At 45.4% G+C, this 19666-nt stretch overlaps 1 protein-coding gene and 1 long non-coding RNA gene across 5 annotated transcripts in view; one reads left to right on the forward strand and one right to left on the reverse strand.

Annotated features, from left to right (window-relative positions):
• Positions 1–10972, reverse strand: part of AKR1D1 (aldo-keto reductase family 1 member D1) — a 35183-nt gene extending 24211 nt beyond the window's left edge. The window contains exon 1 of the mRNA XM_027656385.1: positions 10722–10972. Coding sequence (XP_027512186.1) covers positions 10722–10814 — 93 coding nt within the window. The 5' untranslated portion in view covers positions 10815–10972. The remainder of the gene's footprint in view (positions 1–10721) is intronic.
• The window catches only part of LOC113953351, a 28962-nt gene continuing 19307 nt past the window's right edge, over positions 10012–19666 (forward strand). For all 4 annotated transcript variants that reach the window (XR_003529851.1, XR_003529852.1, XR_003529853.1 and 1 more), the window contains exons 1-5: positions 10012–10428; positions 12496–12652; positions 16515–16658; positions 16855–17030; positions 17929–18096. This is a non-coding gene — a long non-coding RNA (uncharacterized LOC113953351). The remainder of the gene's footprint in view (positions 10429–12495; positions 12653–16514; positions 16659–16854; positions 17031–17928; positions 18097–19666) is intronic.

The raw sequence follows: 19666 nt of genomic DNA on the forward strand, positions 1-19666 counted from the left end.
CAATTGCTTATTTCCATTTGCCTGTTTTCCGGACAAACTGGCAAGAAGGATTGGCTGAAGATGTTAGGAACAGAGCATAGAAAGCATGTGTACTGAAGGCACTGCAGGAAAGCACAGGTTGAGTTTACAAAGCCAGAGGATATGAGCCACACAAGGGTACATTCTTAGAATTGTTTAACCTTGTAAAAGAGAAGCTGTACTGTACACCTCTTTCTTGGAAAATGCAACCGCCAGCACATCCCTCTCTCTCAAACACAGGAAAATCTGGCTTTCATCCTCCGGAAGCATTGGCAGCCACCATCCAGGAAGCACAACCCAGCAAAGGGTTCTCTGCAAAAGCAGGTAAAGCTGGGAATGGAGGCAGAGAACAGAGCTGAGAGCCACAAGCTGCTATGCTGGCCCAGAAGTTTGCTTTATGTCATTCAGTGTGCTGCCTTGGAAGATGGAGGACAACAAATACGGATTCCTAGAGAAGATGGGGGGAATGGTGACACTTGTGGCCCTGCGTCACACTGTGAATGGGTATGAACAAGGGATACCTTTCTCCTCTAACCTGATGCTCTATCAGTGGCCTAAAGCGTGAGGTTTGTCCGTACAACAGAAATTAGATTGCATAACTGCAGATTTAGCATGTCTAGAATTCCTCTGACATTGTTATTCTAGCATTTAGCCGAAGCTGTCTTTAGGAAAGCTTTATTATTGTAGCTGGCAGAAGTTGCTGGAGTTATTTTTATCGCTTGATTGCAGAATCCTCAGTTTTAGGATCGCTGCAACTTTTCACTCGATGTAAATTCAGTTTATGCAAACTGAAGCTAAAGAGCTGCCTTTCCTCTCTGCTGGCAGCTAGAGGATTAAAGCAAACCAGGCAAATGATGTGCACGTGGGTTCCCATGCTTGCAGTGCTAGTGGAGTGGACCGAGAAAGTTTCCTGAAGAGCTGGAGAACACAATAGCCTGCTGGCAGGCCCTGGAAAGCATGAATCTAACTGGAAGGGTGGATGTTATCAAAACACCCTTCAGACAAGAAATGCAATCACAGGGATGTGTGAGGTACAAGCGGAAGGCAAAGCACCAGCTTGTGCAATAAAAGAGAAGAAAAGGTTGCCAGTAGTTCTTCTGCTTCGTTCCCTAGAGTTAAAGGGGAGAGGTTTCTGGCGCCAGTTCGAAGAAGTGTTTGCAAAGGCAAATGTAAAACTTGGGGAATTCCACCACCTAGTTAGCTGAACCAAAAAAAGTCAGCTTTGATGAAGCCTAGAGAGGCATTTTCTGTGCAATGTTTTCAAGTTTTGACAAATCTGGCCTCTTAGGTCAACCAAAGAGACAACCCAGATGTTAGCTTCCCACAAGAGCTGCAAGAACATGCTTATGCTGTTCTTTGGAGGACTGTGGGGAACCAGGGACACATGGGAGTGTACAGCCATATTTAACGTATGGAGTCAGTCTGAGACATTTTAAAAATGGAGCTTTGCCTGGAAAATTGGGCTTTAAATGTGCTTGCCAAAAAGCGTATCTCTCAGTTGCGGTAATTCCGATTACTCACTCATAGGGGTTCAGCTTTTCCCCTCTTCAATAGTGCCAGTGATTTCCCTGTCCCATCCTCTGTAAAACAATCTTAACTTTTATTTAGATAAGAGGGCTTTCCCTGTGGCTCTTCAGCAGGGTTAAAAAACCCAGTATGTTTAGAAAGGCAGAGGAAAAGACAAGAAAATATTACTATTTTTTTGGTGTCAGTATTTGGCCTTAGTATCATTGCATTGGTAGCAGCTAGCTTTGTAGTTTTTGGAAGAAGGGTGTATTGAAACAGCTATAGTCAGTGCAGTACACAGCTATGGAATGGAAAAGATCTGTTCTCTGTTTGGTTACTTTTCAAGCAAGAATCCTTGTGACTGGGTTTGAGTAATGCTACTGTCCTAAAAGCTTACCTGGATTAACCCTCTATTAATTTTGGATCTGGACTGATTGAACACTACCTTATGTCATAGCTGGACATGTACCTTGGTAGGTGATGCTGGCACCTGATATCCACCATCCAAGAGCTGTACTGACCTCCAGACAAAGTTGTCATCTCCTAAATGTCACACTACTCTGAGAATGTTTTCCTCTGGAGCGCTCTTGCAGTGTTCAAGTCTGCATGTCTTGGTACCATGTCTTTGGAAGCCAAATGATGTGGTGCCAGGTGAGCTGTAGGAGCCAGGTCACCTGCTTGGAGTAAGCAGGTATCACTACACAAGGCCAGGCAATTATCTGGCTCTCAGAGGTTTCATTAGTAGAAGTCTTCTGCTCTGCAAGGGTGCATGTCTCTTGGTCCTGGAGTAGTCTGAAAGTGTTTTCACGCAGCAGCTGTCAGCATAGGTTGGAGGTACTATCTTTTTAAGAAGAGGATTTTTTTGGAAGGCTTATAATTTAAGGCATTCTCAGGTGGTAGGGGCGGGGGGGAAGGAAAGAAGTCATTCTAAGCACAATCTACTCCTCAGAGCAAACTAAAAAATCCCCCATTTTCCAGGACTAGCAATTTTGTGGCCATTTTGCTCAGAAGTCCTCCATAGGTTAATGAACCATGTAGCTAGAAAGCTAGTCTTTCATTCATACTCATCTACAATGCTGGGTCCATCCTCATTAGGAATTTTACATGTTGACCACTTCAGTAAGTGCAACTTTTAGTCTGCCACACATGATTAGACACTAATTATGTTCACAGCTGGAAACAGAAGCCATTGGCACAAAGTAGAGATTAGTAATACTGTGAATTTATTTTCTGTTAAGCTTCAGGTTTCATAGAAATGAAGAACCACAGAGATTTTAGCAGAGAATATATGTGGAGGTAAATGAGCATTTTGTAAATTCAACAGTGTCTTAAAGCCATGGGTTTTGTGCAAATCAAAGTAATAAGAACAAAGCTTGTGTCCTCAAGAATGTTGGGGACAAGAATCTTTCCTCCAAACTGACAGAAAACGGTAAGCCATTTTGCCAAATCCGACTTTAAAATTTGAAATTAATGGTTAAAGTACAGTTCTTACACAAAAGCTAGAAGTTCTAGAGTCTACCATGTTTCAGAACAAAAGCATCTACCTTTTCTAATTGCCTGATTTTTCTTAGGTTTTTTTCTTTGTCTTAGTTTTCCTTTCTTAATGAGATAAAGATGCAACCTTGCATTTATGAAAGCCAAAACCGTTCCATTGTATAACACAAGTTTACAGAGAGGTAGCAAGAATTGAGGCATCAAGAGATGGTTGCACACAGGAGAGGAGAGGTCAGTGCTAAACACCAAAAAGGCAAAGTGTTGAAGACACAGAAATGGAGAAAGACTGCTCCAGTGGCAGAATAGAAAAGTTGTATGGCAGAGGAGAAAGGGAGAATGCAAGACAAATGAGCTCTGCTTTTCAGAGGCAGTAAACATGCCATTAAAGTATACATGAAAGGGATCTTTAAAATGTGTCATGCAACACTGAGTTTTTAGAGAAAGGCATTTATGAAATCAGAACTTGTTGTAGACTCTTTAGATTATTCTTCTATTCTATACCCTCATCTCTTTGCTATAAAAAAATCCAATCTGTGAAAGCACTATCTTATGTGTGGAAGGATTTATCTTATTTCCTGGCATATTTTGCATCTCTGTAGCAAACAGCAGGAATGGATTAAGGCAATACTACAGCCCAGAGTCACTACAGTGTCTTGAATCCTCACACAGGCTCCTGCCCAAGAGCCATATTGTTCTGCTGCCTGCTAAAAGCTGATGCCTGCCACTCCACCTCCTCAAGCCACCTGGGGATCAAATACCCAGGCATCCTGCCTTCATCTGCTCTTGGCAACTGTGTCTTGCCAGTAACTGACTTAGTAGAGGAATAAGGAATAAAAACTGAGAGATTAATCAATGAGGGCATCACTCAACACCAGGATGCCAGCCACCGAAGGAAAGGCATGCCATCTGCAGTCTGTGCAAGCAGAATCACCTGAGTATGGTTTAAGTCCTTCAAGCATGAAACTAACTGAGTCACGACTTCGTGAGTAATCTGGCTACAGATATTTGGTTTCAGGACAAATATCGTTCAACGTGAAGGCTAGGCTGAGTTTACTAACAGGCAGGCAAGGAGCCCTCTGGGACACATAGCAGATTAGGCACAGTTGTCTTCCTGGGATGCTGTAATTTATCTCCTTCCCTTCTGCCCTTGACTCAAGTGCACAAATCTCCATTTGGAAGTATGGTTTTAGGATATCCTCAGACACCAAGGAAACATAAGGCTACCCTCTGAAACATCTCAGAAATCCCAACCCTGAAAGACCGCATGTTGCTACGTGTCGGGTAGCTGTGGCTCTGCTGCTCCAAAGCCCTCCCTGAAGACAACAAGAACTAGTACTGCATGAGATAATACTGCAACTTAAATACCAAATGGCTTGAGAAAGCCAGTGGTGGTTACTGAAAGGGACTCTAAAGTGCACAATGCCCTTTGGAAATGCTGGTCAGGGGATATGGCCCAACAACTTCAAAAAAAATTACTTTGTTTTGGGAGCTTTATTCTCTTCTTAAATTCAGGGCATAAATATGAGGTTCCATAGCCAAATATCCCAGCTGACTCCCACAGATCTCTTCAAATCAGGTTCTCAATACTTTTTTAGGGGAGAAAAAGGCAAAATATTTCCCTGGCCTACTTCTGTGATGATTTTATGTAGGTTCATAGAGATCGTTTCAGTAGAGAGCTAACTTCCAACTCAGTACTTGCTGAGTTCAAGTACATATTCATGTGTAATGATTCACATTAAATGGATTGATGTATTTTCTTTACATATTTATTTTACTAGCATTGTCATGGGAAATATGCTAAGGCTGTAAGAATACTTGGATATTAGGGCAGTCCCTGCTCTTACCACTGCCTCTCTCATCTCTTTCAAGAAAAAATCTAGAAGCCAAGTGGGAGGTTTACCTCAGGAGGAAGACAGTTAGTTGTCTGAGTTAGAGGAGAAATTTATAGAGAAAAGATCAAGAAGTAGAAGCTTTTAAGATCAACACTGTCTGCAGAGATCTCAGATGTCACTTCTCCCTAGTACTCTCAATACATGCTCTATTCTGTAGCTTTGGGTCAGGCCAGGTGACTTTCTTTACAAGTCACTTGAAATCATTGCTGTCTCCAGCCGATCATGTTTCAGAAGCCAGCGATGACCAGGAGGAAAATGGGGAATTAAATTGTGTGTAATGCCTCCCTTGCTGCAGCTGAGAGATCCAGATCCCATCATGGGGACAAATCACTTATTATCTCTTTTGACTTAACAGTAGCCTACAGCAGCTCTGAAGGCAGGCAGCCTGCAGCAGGGGTGCAGCCAGCACCGTTAAGAGTGATTGAAATAGTTTGTGCATGCACATCCTTGTGTGAGGAACTTTTTGGCATAAATGATCCTATGAGAGCACTAGAAGCTGTTAGACCTGTACAAGGAAAAGTTACTCTGTTCAGCTTCTATCTTGGGTGTAAAAAGTAATTCAAGGTGCCAAAACAGTGTTTTTACTTATGCAAGACAGATTTTTTTTACTTGGTCACTCAGACTGGATACAGGAGCCCTGGATGAACTTTTCCTCTCTCCCTGATTCAAACCAGCAATTTCTTCTTAAACAAAACCCAGACTGTCTGGGCACTCACAAGGGTTACTTTGTGGTAGTTAAAGATTTGGGGAAATGGGTCTCTCTCCCTCCTGGCTGGAGGCCATACCAAGTTCTTCAGCATCCAGAGCTGTGGGGCTGGTGGGCAGTGTGCTTTCCCATGGGGAGGGTGCTCCTCCTGCTCCAGCCTGTGCGTGTTTCTTCTTGCCTCTCTCTAGGTATCACATACCCCACGATCATGTTATTTCCCTGAGCTGTGTGATATGAATTTAATCCCCAGAGGCTGAGTGGAGGACTGAATCTGGTTTCCCACCACCCATGTGGATTTCCTTACCAGCGGGCTATTCAGGGAAAGGCAACTGCTACCTCCAACTGCTTTAATAATTCTTTGATTCCTCAGCTTGTACTGCCAGTGCCCAAAATGAAATGCTTTGCCATTTGTTTTGCCTGAAACTATTCCACAAAACTGCTTCCAATTTATGAATGGATTTGGCTACCTCAGAACCTCATTTTTAGCTAAGTTGCAACTTGCCAAAAGCCCTCACCCAGTGCTATTCTTGAGTGCTTTGCCCAGTCTTATGTTTCAGAAGCAGCGCCTGTGTACAGTGTGGTTGCTACAACCTTCCCTCCAAGCCCTGTCCTCCCTCAGTCAAAACAGGAAGGTAGGAGAGGAGCTGTGGCCAAGGCCCCTTGACCTTCCAGGGAAACAGCAAGTATTTATGTGGAGACACCGGACTGATGATCTTAGCTGTGTTGACAGGGATGAGTTATAAAGTGAAGCAGGCATAAGTGCAGTTTTAACGAGGCATAGGATTTCCAGGATTTAGGAGTGTTTTTAGCACCTTTACCGTCTAAGCCTGCTCATCCCCACATGCCATCAGCTTCCAGATGGGTACCGGTACCACTTGACGGGCGGAGCTGGGAACTAAGCATCAACGCTGGGAGGTGTGGGAGCCCAGGGTGGGCTGATCTGGTTCTGCTGTAGCGCAGGGCGATGCCACAGGCTCATCGAGGGGGCTGTCCTACTCTACCACCCTCCCTGTTGGGCTGCCCTCTCCCTCCTCCCCCATCTACTTAATACCCTGGAGAATTGGGTCAACGGCTTGGGGGCCCTCAGGGAGGGAGAGCTGGACACAGTGCATCTGCTGGAACCTTGGCAGAGCCACTCCTCCACACGTGGGGTTTTGCCAGAAGGATCCAGAGAACCAGACAGAGGTAGAATTGGCCTCTAATTTTAAACATCTGCAGTGCCTTGATAGTCCTGATTCACTGTTCCCACTGTGGTTCCCAACCAGACCCATGAGGAGAAGGGATATTTGGGAAAGGAAAGAGAGAATAGGGGAAGGAGTCAGTGACAGATTTCCAGTTTTTCACTTCAGTCCATCCTGGCTAGGATAAATAGCCTAGTTTATATAGTCAAGAATCCAATACAACTCACACATCTCCTTCCACGTGTGAAGGAGAATGCAAATCCAACTTGAAGGCACTGAAATCTGCACCAGAAAGAAAACTAAGCTTTATAGTTATATAGCTTTAAAAATAAGGATAGGGAACACCAATTAAAGCTGCCAAAAAAAAATTAGGTTCTTTTCTTGATAAACACCCCAAATTTATGACTAATGCCATGACCCAGTGAAGACTCTTTTCTTTTGTTAGCAGATGAGCTGATAGCCAATGGATTCATTGTACTTTCTTGCTGTGGTAAAGCAAAAAGAAACCCCCAACATTGCACTTTTCAGTCTCAAAGAATTAGCTGAATTGTCATCCTGACCTCCATTAAATCAAGAAAAGCTCTGTTACATCTAGAGGGAAAGAGCATTCAATTAAAATGAATCAGATTATCAAACAGATTTTCCACAGTGGTCCAGCTCTGCTTCAGTTGACTGATGTACTACACTGAGTCAGTAAATTCGTACAGGGGACCAAATTTCAGTCAATGGGTTTATTTTTTGTTCAGTGCTTCACAATCAGAGAAGCATGACTTATCTCCCAAAGTCGTCTTTGGGAGAACAATTAAGTTATTTAAGATGAGCAAGGCAAGCTGCTGACACATTTCAGTTTTGAAGGCACTGCTGTTCAGTTTATCCAGACAAAGCCTGAAACGTGAAAGCTGGCCTCCTGCCTTTGTTTTCTTGTAACCGACTGCAGATTTCCCTGCTCCATGGCTAACTAGATTTGCCTGGTTTGCTTAACCAGTGAGCACATTCCTACACTTCAGGAAGAACACTCCGGACTCATTATGAGCTACTGGGCTACAGCACGACATTGAGAAAACAGATTTGTTTTGGACAAGCTGCTCTGATGTGGAGGTGCCAGGGTGAATAACCTCTGGGAAAAAAAAAAAAAAAGAAAAACAACAAAAACCTCAAAAACCTGCCTTCAGGAACAAGATGAATAATCTGACAAATGAATAGCTCTGTATTTTATATCAAAGCACAAAATGACTAGAAGTTGTGGAGATCTGACTCATGAGCAGAAATAGAGTGCTGGGGACGGCTTGAGCCGTTGCTACCACCAGCTGCCTGCCCCCACCGCTGGAGAATGGGTGGCTCAGATGCTGCTTCTTAAGCAATTCAGCCACAAAAGGCTACAGTTGAGCATTTTCAAGGAAACGTGTCAGCGCTAGTTTTTAGCAGCACTCGTTAAGATAAACCTTGAAACGGTCCCGAGTTGCTACAAAGCCTTTCAGCTCTTGAGGCGGGAGGAACTGGACAGACACTTTGCCAGGCATCCCGGTGAAAGTCGCACCAGACATAAATCAGTACTCAGCAAAGCAGCTTGTCCTAGCTAAGTGGCACTCCGCTGCCACGGCAAGGTGTTGATAGAAGCCTCCTCCCCGCCCCCTTTCCCAACCCTCTTATCAGTAAAACAGCCTTTTTGAGATGGGCAAATTTTGAGCCCGTGACCTATTTAAACGTCCGGTCCCATCACCGACCAGCAGCGCAATTCTGCAACAACTCCCGTAGCACTCTGCTACTGCATTTCCCCAACTGCTCTCTGTGACAAGTTCCCGGACTCAAATAGAAGCCCTAATCCTAGTGTAAAGCTCCAGCCTTGCACCTTCAGATAAACATACATTGTTTCACCTGGTCTTCTGTGAAAATGAGGCTGTGACAAGGGCCTTATCAGTGCTGCTTTCTCTACCTCTTCTCAGCTCCTCCTCCCACCCATAACTTTCTAACGTGTTTATCATGCAGAAAGAGAAAGACAGCTCAGAAAATCAAACTCCTACAAACGCGGGGGGAGGGAGAACGGATGGTTGGGTATGTGCACCCATCCCCACTGAGGGTACAGTTACACAGCAGCTTCAATTGCTCTAAATTGGAGTTGCCGTAGCAATGCCTGCCCTGCCTGCATCATCCTGTCCTCCCCACCTTCTGTCAGCAGAAAACAAAGGAGGTACATGTGAAAAGCAAAAAGTCACTACCTGTGGCTAATTCTTCTGAAAACCAGCCCTACCTAAAAATTATTCAATTTGGTTGGTTGAGTTCCACACAAAGGTTACTTCAAACCAAATCGAGGATGAAGGAAACATCAGGATTTTGCAGGATAGGGGTAAAAGAAGCAGTACTGTTGCTCTGTTGATTTTAGGACAACTGAATTTCTGTAGAATGAATTCTTAGCAGGGTTATAGCAGCACCGAGAAGCTGTCTCCAAAAGAGGAATTCCCATCCACCTCCCCTCTCAGCTCCGGCAGGTTACTTGCCGCTCTGGGCTCCCTGCCTGAGCCTTGGCTAATGCCACAGCATCGGACCACGGCTTGTCCCGGCTGCAGGTGGGAAGTGCAACAAGGCAGGAGCCGTGCTGCTGGCAGCTGCATGTTTCTCAACTTAAAACTACCGTAAAATTGCAACTCGAGGGTTAGGGGCACGACACAAAAGTATGGAAAGAAACGCTTCAAGTTCACTTGGAGCTATTTTGTCTCTGAATTGTGCAACATTCTGCTTTGCTGCATTAAAACTCCTGTTAGAGACCTTTAATTTTGTTTCACTAACCATTATTCAAAGAATGCTCTAGCTGAAAATATCTTCAGAAAGCCTAGTGATGTGGGGGATGATGACCAGGCTCTGAAGCTGTGAATTCCAACTGATTCTCCCCGTGTGAACCAGCGCTGTTGTCCTGGGGATTTCTTGCACTCTGTTCGCATCACCCATGCAACAGTGTTTTTTGAAAATCTTCAACACCGTTATTTATACACCATAGTACATTTAGCAGTTGGCAAATGGTTTTAATCAAGAGTTTTCTTTAAAAAGGTAATTGTAAATACCTGTGGTATATGGAGTCATACACACAATATTGCATCTCAACTGATACTATTACACAAGCGGGGTCTGGCCACGATGTCCCTTTTCCACCCCTTCAAACAAACAAAAATCAGTCAGTTTAGGAGAGCTTTATAGGGCAGCGGCTAGCGAATTGCGTTTGCGCTCCCAGGTGCGCAGAGGGAAGAAGCATCAGGTGTGCTTCCATAGCCTCCACACAGCCGACCAGCTACGGTTAGACGGGATGCCTGCCCAGGACACGCAAAACCGAAGGATGCTGAATATTTGAAAGTGGTTTGGCCGCTGGCAGTCAGCTGTGGGAGCCGCAGGAATCAGAATGCAGGAATTTGGGTCTTTGTTTCAGGAACATTCCTTGGAAAGTGTCGAGGCCAGCTGCAAGACGGTCCGAAATCCCTCATCTTATCTACGGTCGGCGCAGGGAGCTACCCGGGGGACCCGGCGGGTACCGTCCCTCCCGGCTCCGGGAGACCCTCCCGGCCGGCTTGCCGGGGAGCCGGCGCTCGCTGGGGATCACATCCCTTCCCAACCCAGGAGTTGCTCTGCACCGTCCCGACCCCAGGTACCCCAGGACCGATGCGGGGCGGTGGGCGGCAGGGGCAGCTGCACAACACCGCAGGCTGGGCGGGATTTTTTTATTTCTTCCGATCTTTTCCTCATCTGCGCGCCGCGCACTGCCCGCTCTGCTCACGGGAGAGCTGGGGCTTTAACTTTGCACGGGGAAAGGAGCAAAAAGAGAAGCAGCCGGGACGGGAGGAAAGGAGGAAGGTAGCCCCGGTTGGGGGGTCCGCAGTGAGGGCGGCCGCCACTTGCCCCCGCCAGCGGCGCGGGGCGTCCCGGCGCCCCCGGACTTACTTTCTGGGGGTCGGCGTAGGTGCCCAGCCCCAAAAGCGGGATGCTGTTCCCGTCGCTCAGCGGGATGCGGTGGCTCTCGGCTGTAAGGTTCATCGTGCCTGCAGGTAGGGCCGCCCCGGACCCGGGGCTGACTCCGCAGGGGGGCGGGAGCCGCCGCTTCACAGCCAACCGCGGCCCCTGCGCTCCGGCACCCACCGATGGCTGGACGGAGCGGACCGGCAGCGGCTCTGCAGGGGCCGAGGTACGGACTGCCCACTCCCGCCGCCGGGGAGCGCCTTTTTGGGGGGCTGAGCCACGTGTGCCCGCGGCTGCCCTCCACCGCACCCCGCCGCGCACCGCCCCGCGCCCCGCCCCGCCCCGGCCACCGCGGCCCCGCGCACCGCCCCGCACCGGGACGGCCCCAGCGCGACCCCCGAGGTCAGGCACGGGCTGAGTGCGGGATGAAAGCTGCTCCACGTGAACCTCAAGGCGAGCCGGTGGGTGATCTGCACCCTGAGGAGCTTGGGGTGGTGCTGCTGCCCATTGCCAGGGACCCCCCCCCCGGCCCACCGTGCCCGGAGCTACCGGCAGCAGGGCACCGACTTCACACGGTTTGGGGTGTTCGGTCTTGGAACTTTTCCCACAGAGGTGTAAAACCCGGGACAGTTTCCACCCCTCCTTTCCAGTGGCTGAAACCCACTACTGTAGAGGCAAGGAGAGAATGAAGGAAATTCCAGATTGCTGAGTAGTTCCTCTACCTCAGTGTGAGTCCCAGATTATGGTGAATGGGCTCAAGTTCCTCACTACCAGGTTCTGCTCCACTGTAGAAAAAAGTGTATATATTTCCAAATGCTGATAGCCCAGAAAGGGACAATGTCCTTTATGAAATTCAACACATGGCTTTTACTCTTCTCTGATCCTCGTAAAACACTCAGGGTCATCCATGCTTTTACACCACTCTGCAAGATGTACCCTGTCCTAACCCACCTGCTTTGTGTCCTGTATCTATGCTGAGTTCTCCCCATTTGATTTTGAAGTGTATGGTCTTCTATGTCTTCCCAGATCAGCCTGAAATTAAGCCCTCAGAGAGCATTATTTCTTAGCCAAAATGATGTGGCTTAGCCTGGCAGATTATTTTATCTCTTCTAATACCCCACTTGGCTTTCTGTGCATGGTAATAGTTCAGCGGATTATGCAATTCAAAGAGGGGTTAATGGATCCATCGTGATAAGTTATCTTTGCAGGGTTCTTGAAATCAACAGGTGTACACTAGTTTGCATTTAGGGAAAGGGTTAGTGGCTGCTAGGGCTGGGAACCTAACTTGAAGAATACCCTACCAAGAGACCCTTTTAGTGTTACTGGTTAGATAGGGTATCCAGTGAAGATGGAAAAATTGCCACTTTCATGGGTAGTAATGTGTCAAGAAGCTCAAGACTAAGTGCAAACCAACTTGATCCCAGCCCAAAAATTTCTAGCTAACTAGGATGCCCTGCAGGACAAAGGATGTTGTAAAATGCTCCTTGGAAGGTGGACTGAGTGTGACTGAGGCTTTCCTGACAGTCTGTGCTTTCCCTGAATAACACAATGCAAAGAGCTATCTGTAAGGTGACTAGGTTCCATCTCAAGGAGGGGAAGCTGGGGCAAACTACTGTGGGCACACTCATCCTGCTAGACCCTGTCTGTATGTTACTGCAAGCTGTGGGTACCTGCAGGTGTGATGTGGAGGAAGGAAATCCAATGACCACCCCTATGCCTCACTGTTCCCCTGTAACCGATTGCTGTTTTCTTGCTACAGGAGAAGCTCCTATCTCCTCTCCGCATGCCAATCATGCTTAAACATACTCTGTGTTTGTTGGAGGACAAGTTGATTCTAGCTGTATGTCTGAGCTACAGCCCTCATCCTCGTGTGTTTCCAATAGAGGAGCAAAAGCATGGAGAGAGGTGAAAATGGGGTGAGTAGAGAAGAGTCTGAAGTGGCAGAGGGCATTTAGAGACCTCCTTATTTCCAGTCCACCCCAGAACCCACTTTTCCATAATTCCTCTCAATCCAACACCTTGTGGGGAGTTTTTAAGGCACAGTTTGCTCATTTGCTTTGGGATCAGAACACATCCAGTTTGCTCACGTGCTCTGGGAACAGAGTGATGTGTGTGCCCTAAGCTGTGCATGATCCTGAGCTAAGCAAAGAACGACTGCCTCGGTGGTGCCTGTCCTGGGCAAACAAGCAAGTGAGCCTCTCTGGCAGGAGTACACTAGTCTGATACGTGATAGCCTTCAACAGCAACTGTGGAAAAAGGATTGATGGACCTACCATAATTCAGAGAACAGGGAGCTTCAACAGGAAAAGGACTTGTGTTTCTAGGAACAGGCAGGCGAAGCGGTCTGTCACCCACGAGGCAAGACAGGCACCCTTCTCTGCTACAGCACCCGTCAGGGTGCGGATAACAAACAGCCTTGGGGTAACAGGCAAAAGTCACCTTACTTGTAGCTTCACTGCTAGACTAGTCCTTATAAAATTCAGCCAATGTGTTTGTCAGAGAAATTGGAGAGAGGCAGAGGGTTTTACTCCCCCCTCCCCTGCACCTTAACTGACAGCAAATAGTGTGAAGACTTTTTACATATAAGACTTTTTAAGTCCCATAGCACCTCTGGCTCCCTACCCTGCTGTTCTAATGCATTTGCAGATTTTATATTAAACCCCAGAAAACAGATAGGAAAATGCATTTTTTTCTCATTTACATCTGAGTTACTAACTCAAAAGAGCTTTATTTCACAGAAGCTAGAAATACTAGCAGGTTTTGAGCTGACAATGAGTATCCTTTAAAGAACAAAGGAAGCCAAATAATACAGCCCAGAGCCTTATCACATACACTTCTTGTTAGTAACAATTTCTGTTAGCTGTTCAGGGGAGTGCATGCAGCTCTCAGTTTCAGAGCTTAAATGACTTAGCCAGACTTTTTATGAGGACATAGTATCTAGCAATTCCAAATGCAAAACAATGCAAGTTTCTAGAGGCAAAGCATTGGCTGCTGGTTGTGTTGATCAGTAACTATTCAGGAGCTTTTATAAAATGCAGATGTGATCTCAGTTCTTTCTCTAGGAAATAAAAACAACGAAGTCTCAGCCTGATCTTATTAACAAGTAGTGAGTATTGCCATCCTATCAACCCAAGTTTGCCTTCTCTAGCAAAGCTCGTAAAGCACACAAGAACACCTTCAAAAGCAACTAAGGGAGGTTTGTGATTCCTGTATTGATGGTGCAGAGTTTTATAGTTCCATTAGTCCTCTCAGGCAAGTAAAGAGAAACAGTGTCTTATGCTTGCATGTGTTTTGTTCCCTGTCCTCTGTATCCAGACACAAATAATATAAATTGAAAATATAGAACGTTAGATCTAAGTTTTGGAGGAAAAGTGGGTCAGACGTCTGAGGATTCTTACTTTAAGAACTTGCAGAAATCCCAGGTAAAGAAAGTACTTAACGGCCTCCTTACCTGAACAAACCTTGTCAGCGATCTTTTCAGGTAAAGAGGTGACCCTTTTACTCATTTTATCTCAAATTGTTGAGTATCCTGGGAACATGGGAAAATGTGCGAGGCCTTTAAATATAGACTCCCTAGTTCTTGGAAGAAGGAGCCATGGACGGAGAAGGACTGGCCTTGCCATCTTCTAGGTTTCATATTTTCTTGGACATTTGTAGGTTGTCTTTTTATTTTTTTCCAAACTTTAGGTTTGGACAAGGGAATGTGTTAAAAATAGTATTCTGAATTTTCTCAATCTGGGTGTGTTTACACATTGTAGATTAGATTAGAGAGATTCTAGAGGTGGCTGACCTGTAGCGCCTAAAAATTTGCTTTTTTAAAAAGGAAAATTGGAAGTACTTCTATAATACATGTATTTATTAGATAAAAAGTGCATGTTGCTACAGTTTCTATTTTCTGTATGCATCGTGCTCCACTCTGTGCAATTATCTGCTAGCATGCATACTCTGCATGTGTTTTTAGTTAAAATTTCTTAAAACATGGTCTTAAAGTCTGCATATTTTCAGCCTAGTCCTTTAATAACTCACATAAAATAGCATGTGTCTGTCCTGCACGTGGAATATCTACTTGCATATTTTCAACTATTTAGCTTAGAGATTTTGGTAGCATGTGTTAAGACTAATATTTCTTTTGCATTTTTGCCATTAAATATGATAAACCAATGCATCAAGGAAAAGCTCTAGTTTCACTTTTAAGCTCTCAGAAATAAGGTCTATGTCGTGTTTAGTAGGTGGCTATACATGAAGTGAAGTTGCTTTTTTTCTTCTTGCTATGTTTTCCAGTGTGGTAACAAATTATGTAAGCTGAACTGGACAACACTTCTACTAGTTGTTGTAGCATCTTTTTGTTCTATATTCACATCATCACGTGTCACAGTATAGTTCTTAAGCACACCCAGTGAGATGAGGGTTACATCTCACCTTAATCTTGCATTGTCTGCACGATTCCTTCTTTTAGTGACCAAGGAGTTTTTCATATGGAAGCATTCATGATCTTTTTGATCATGCTTGTTGCACGAGGGTGATCCCTGTCATGATAACAGCCTGGGCTTTGTGGGAAGTGTGATATAATAGGTGTTCTTAGCAGTTTCTGTGCAAAGACCTTTTTTCCCTAGCTCCCATGGTGCATGTAAGATACCTGGCAAACAATGAAACGCTTAAATAATGTGTTCTTGTTTTATTTTGATTATTTTTATGTCTGCTAAGGACTTGTTCTTGGTAAGTTCTTCTTTGAAAGACCAAAGTTTGCTTTAATACTTTAAAGACTTACAGCTTAGCAGTGATTGGAGTATAATATATTTATACTTTTAGTGAAACTCTTCACTGCAAGTCCCACAAAGCAGTACCTGACCTCCAAAGACCTCATCTGGCCCAACTTTTCCAGAACTGGTACAACACTTCTGCTGGATCCCTAAGGAGAGTATGAGGACAGGGAGAAAATTGTGCCTACTACCTGTGTCTGTAGAGAGATTTCGGAAAATACTTGATGACTGGATCACTTATCCCTTCTGCTTCCTATAAATGCTCTGTGGCTCCAGCTGTGATAAAAGGGAAATTCCTATGTATCCTTGACACTGTTCCATTCTTCTAGTAACACTGAAAAAGTGAAGCTATTGCAGGCCTTTGATCACTCCTGGGATACAAGAGGAATGTTGCAGCTGCTCCAGATTATTGTGCCACCACTCCAGTGGCTGTGGAAATGCGCTCGCACTGCATCAAGGCACAGGGGCTTCCCCATAGGCCAGCCTGGCAGTGGCCATCCTGGTCTGTTCTTCTTCCCATGACACCTTGGAACAGGTGCAGAGCCCCAGGCTGTGGCATCAGCTGGAATGAACACTGCGACAGCCCTGGTGCTGGGTGCTGTGGGGTGCCATGGCGGGTGGCTGTGCAAATAGTAAGAGTCTGCTCAGCACTTTAATCCCCCTCTTGTTTGGATGGTAGTAGCTGAATGCATTTGTGGAGGATGCTGTACCAGAAGCAGCAGCCACATGGGAGAGCTCCCACATTTGATGGGAGTAGAGGAAGCAAAACTTCACAACACCAGGGTCAAAAGTAGCCAGGCTGTTTATACACCACCACACATTACCTATGGCACAGCAGAAGGGCAGCCAGCACTAGCAGTACAGCCTGTAAAATGTATCCTTTTTCCTGTTGGGGTCCTCTTCTGTGACTGGATGTGGCACTTAGTGCCATGGTCTAATAACCGCGGTGGTAGTGGATCAAGGGTTGGACTTGATGATCTCAGAGGTCTTTTCCAACCCAACTGATTCTATGATTCAGGAGCTGAGTTGATCCATTACCTTCCAAGGAGTGTTACTTATGGCCTGAAAAGCCCCATGGAGGACCAGGAGCTCCTTTGGAGGATCAGGAACTGTGGGGAGAGCAAAAGAGAGACTCAATTTGAAAAAGTAATCCTTTGGAAAGGTAATCTCTGGAAAGGTAATCCCCTATTTCTTTATGGGTGTCATTTACATAGGCACTGTCTCACAAGCCTGCTGTCCTTTGGGCGCTGTCCTCATGCTCCAATTTGGTGTTAGCAGGGCTTACAACAAACCAAGCCAGAAGCCAGCTTATTTTCCCCCATCACGATCTGTTTACTGATGTTATCTCTTTCTTCTAGCTATAGTATCTCAGTTTCTGCTCCAGACTATCTTTGCTATGGCACATGCCCGACCTGGGAGCTGGTGAGCAATGCCTCTCAGATCTCGGGGCAAAGGTCAGTAGCTGCATAGTGGCCTCTGGATTCTTCAGATACCGACCCTCATCATGTGGGGAGGCATTAACCTTTGGCCCTGAGTAAGTGTCCTCATATCTCACTTCAGTTAGTCTGTCCTGCTGTTTGATCCTGTTCAATATAAAGCCCTTTCCTTTGGCATCCTGCAAATCTAAGACCTGTCTTGATGTTTTCCAGCATGCCATCCCCTGATGCCGGTGGGAAATACCCTGTGTGTTGCACCCAGGGCTAAGTAAGTAGTGGTAGAAGGGGCAGCCTGAGAAGAGGTGATCATACATTCACAGCCTCTTTTACTTCCAGAGAGAGCAGTGGTGGTGGCTCCCTCTGTGTAGCATTTCTTCCTCGCCCAGAAGAGGGATAGACACCATGGGAGGTTACTGTCTGTATCATGCAACTAAGGCGTTTTGAGAATTTGAGGTTTGGGGTTTTTAACTCATGATTCAGGGGGAGGGACTCACCGAGAGTCCTTTAATTCAAATCAAGCTCTTGGGACAGATCTTAGTGCCTTCCAAAAATGCGAGATTTCCCTTGTCTCCTTTTAATGCAGAGCTTGGTCAGGGGTTCACCTCAGTACATGACTCCTATTCCAGCCAACTCCTGTGTTTACCTTATGTGTAACTTCACACGGCTCCCTTGGGTCCATCTCAGGGCTGTACAGGAGTTCTTAGTTCAGCTCTGATGAATGATCATTTTGCTTCCTTGCACTGGATAAGCAGCTGTTTTCCATGTTACCTTCTTTAGGAGCCTCACTGGCATGTTGTTTCTTTCCTTGCCTCCAGCAACAAGCAGACATATCTGACTAATTGCAACAGGGCTACACCAGCACCTTCTTGCAGTCGGGACTGCACGAAAATCGCACAACATTTTTCCTCAGTGCACCACATGGCAAATAGCCACAAGAAAACATAGCAGGGAACAAGCACTTGCAGTTTCTTTTTCTTATCTTTTACTCTTCAAAAGAGTGAAAGCAACATAGGCTTGGAGATGAGGGTCCCATAGTGGCCTGTCCCTGTTGGTGACTGCACTTCCAGCTCTACTGGGGAAGCTCTTCCTTTGAAGTACATCTCACTTGGGCAGGAGCCAATGTCACGAGGAGGAAACTAATAGCTTGTAAAGAGAACCCCACAGGTAAAATCTAACAGCCTACTGATTTCTTTGCTTGCAGGTATTTCCCGTGGATGCTTTAAAAACAGATGGTATTTTGGGTTTTGCTGGTGCCACCTGCTAGTGGGCAGTACTCTGTGTCAGAACGAACAGGGATTTAGAAGATTAGACTTTAAAGCATCCCATTGATGCTCTTTACCCTACCTGCACACTTTTCAAGGTGTGCCAGAATAATTTAAAAGAACAGATAAGCTCATCTTTTCATGAGTTAGTCCTTGTCCTGGAGCTGTCATGCCAGAAGGGGACCATCACAGCAGCCCAGGAGTAGGGCAGTGCTGGTGGGAGCAGAATGGTGCTGCCAAAGGAGGTGAAGCCCACCTGAGTGCTTGTGCTTTATGAACAGAGGTTTTATCAGGGCTGGTGGAATTTACGGCTGTGTTCAACACTTCATTCCACGTTTAGTACCAAGGTGCTGCATGCAGACCACAAAGATGGTTTTTTACTTTCAGTACACTCTCAATTTGCAATGGCCATTCCTTTTGTCTGCTTTGCAGCCCAGGTAAAAAAAAAATAAATTCATCTTCTGCTTTTCTTTTCCCACATTGCCACTGAATTTTTGGTGTTCACATGTACATTGGCAAATTGAGAAATCTCCTGATGTATTGTGAAACCCACTTATCACATTCTGCCAAGCTCTATGAGCCTATCGCTTGTCTTCCATACCACCTTGCCTGCTGGAACTTCATTGGCAGCCTTATTCAAACTTATGCCCAAATAGCTATCTTTTATAAAAATCTTGACCTTCTACCCTACCACTTTTCCATGCCTTGTGTCATCTTGTGCAATGAGGCAGCATGATGTTAAACCTGCTCTCTCCGGGGCATTGTGTGGCATCTCTGCAAATCAAATGGTAGTGATAAAATTTGGGATTAGGAAACAGAAATAAATGAACTATTCCTTGTTTGCATAAGACTGGAAAAACAGCTGGGGTAGAGCTGGGGCTAGAACCCAGAATAAGTCATGGGGCTGCCTGTCATAACAAGAAAGGGGAGCTTGCAGCAACTTCTTTTTTTGAGATGATTTGTTAAATCTCCTGTAATTGCTTCAGTAAACACTATAGACTGGAAACAAAACAAAAGGTTTTCTTCCAGCTTTCATAGGTTACGTGGTATCTCCCATAGACATATGGGATTAATGGTCGCTGTAGGGTAGGATTGTATCATAAAATTTTATTAAATGTTTTAAAGCCAATTTGAGCTTTCTAAAATTTTGCAAAGTAAATTTTTTCCATTGTTGGCACAGTGCCTTTGAAGTGCTAGATCCTGAAATTTTTAGTCATTTAAAAAATAAATAGCTATATATTCTCTGCAGACCTGACACTGTGACAGCAATTCCACTAGTTATGCACAGTACTGTTGTTATAGGCAGACAACAAGTAAAATTCTCCAAAGTGGAAATTCAGTTTTTTTATCTTCCTTCATTTACAGAAGTATTTTATATCTTACTTGTAGGCTCATTAAATGACAGTTTTGACAGGAAGGTTTGGGTTCTCCTACCAATTCGATATGTCTTTCGGATAAGACTTCCTTAAAAC

Source organism: Corapipo altera, unplaced genomic scaffold (genome assembly GCF_003945725.1).
Source record: "Corapipo altera isolate COAL_440 unplaced genomic scaffold, ASM394572v1 1, whole genome shotgun sequence".
NCBI classification, from domain to species: Eukaryota; Metazoa; Chordata; class Aves; order Passeriformes; family Pipridae; genus Corapipo; species Corapipo altera.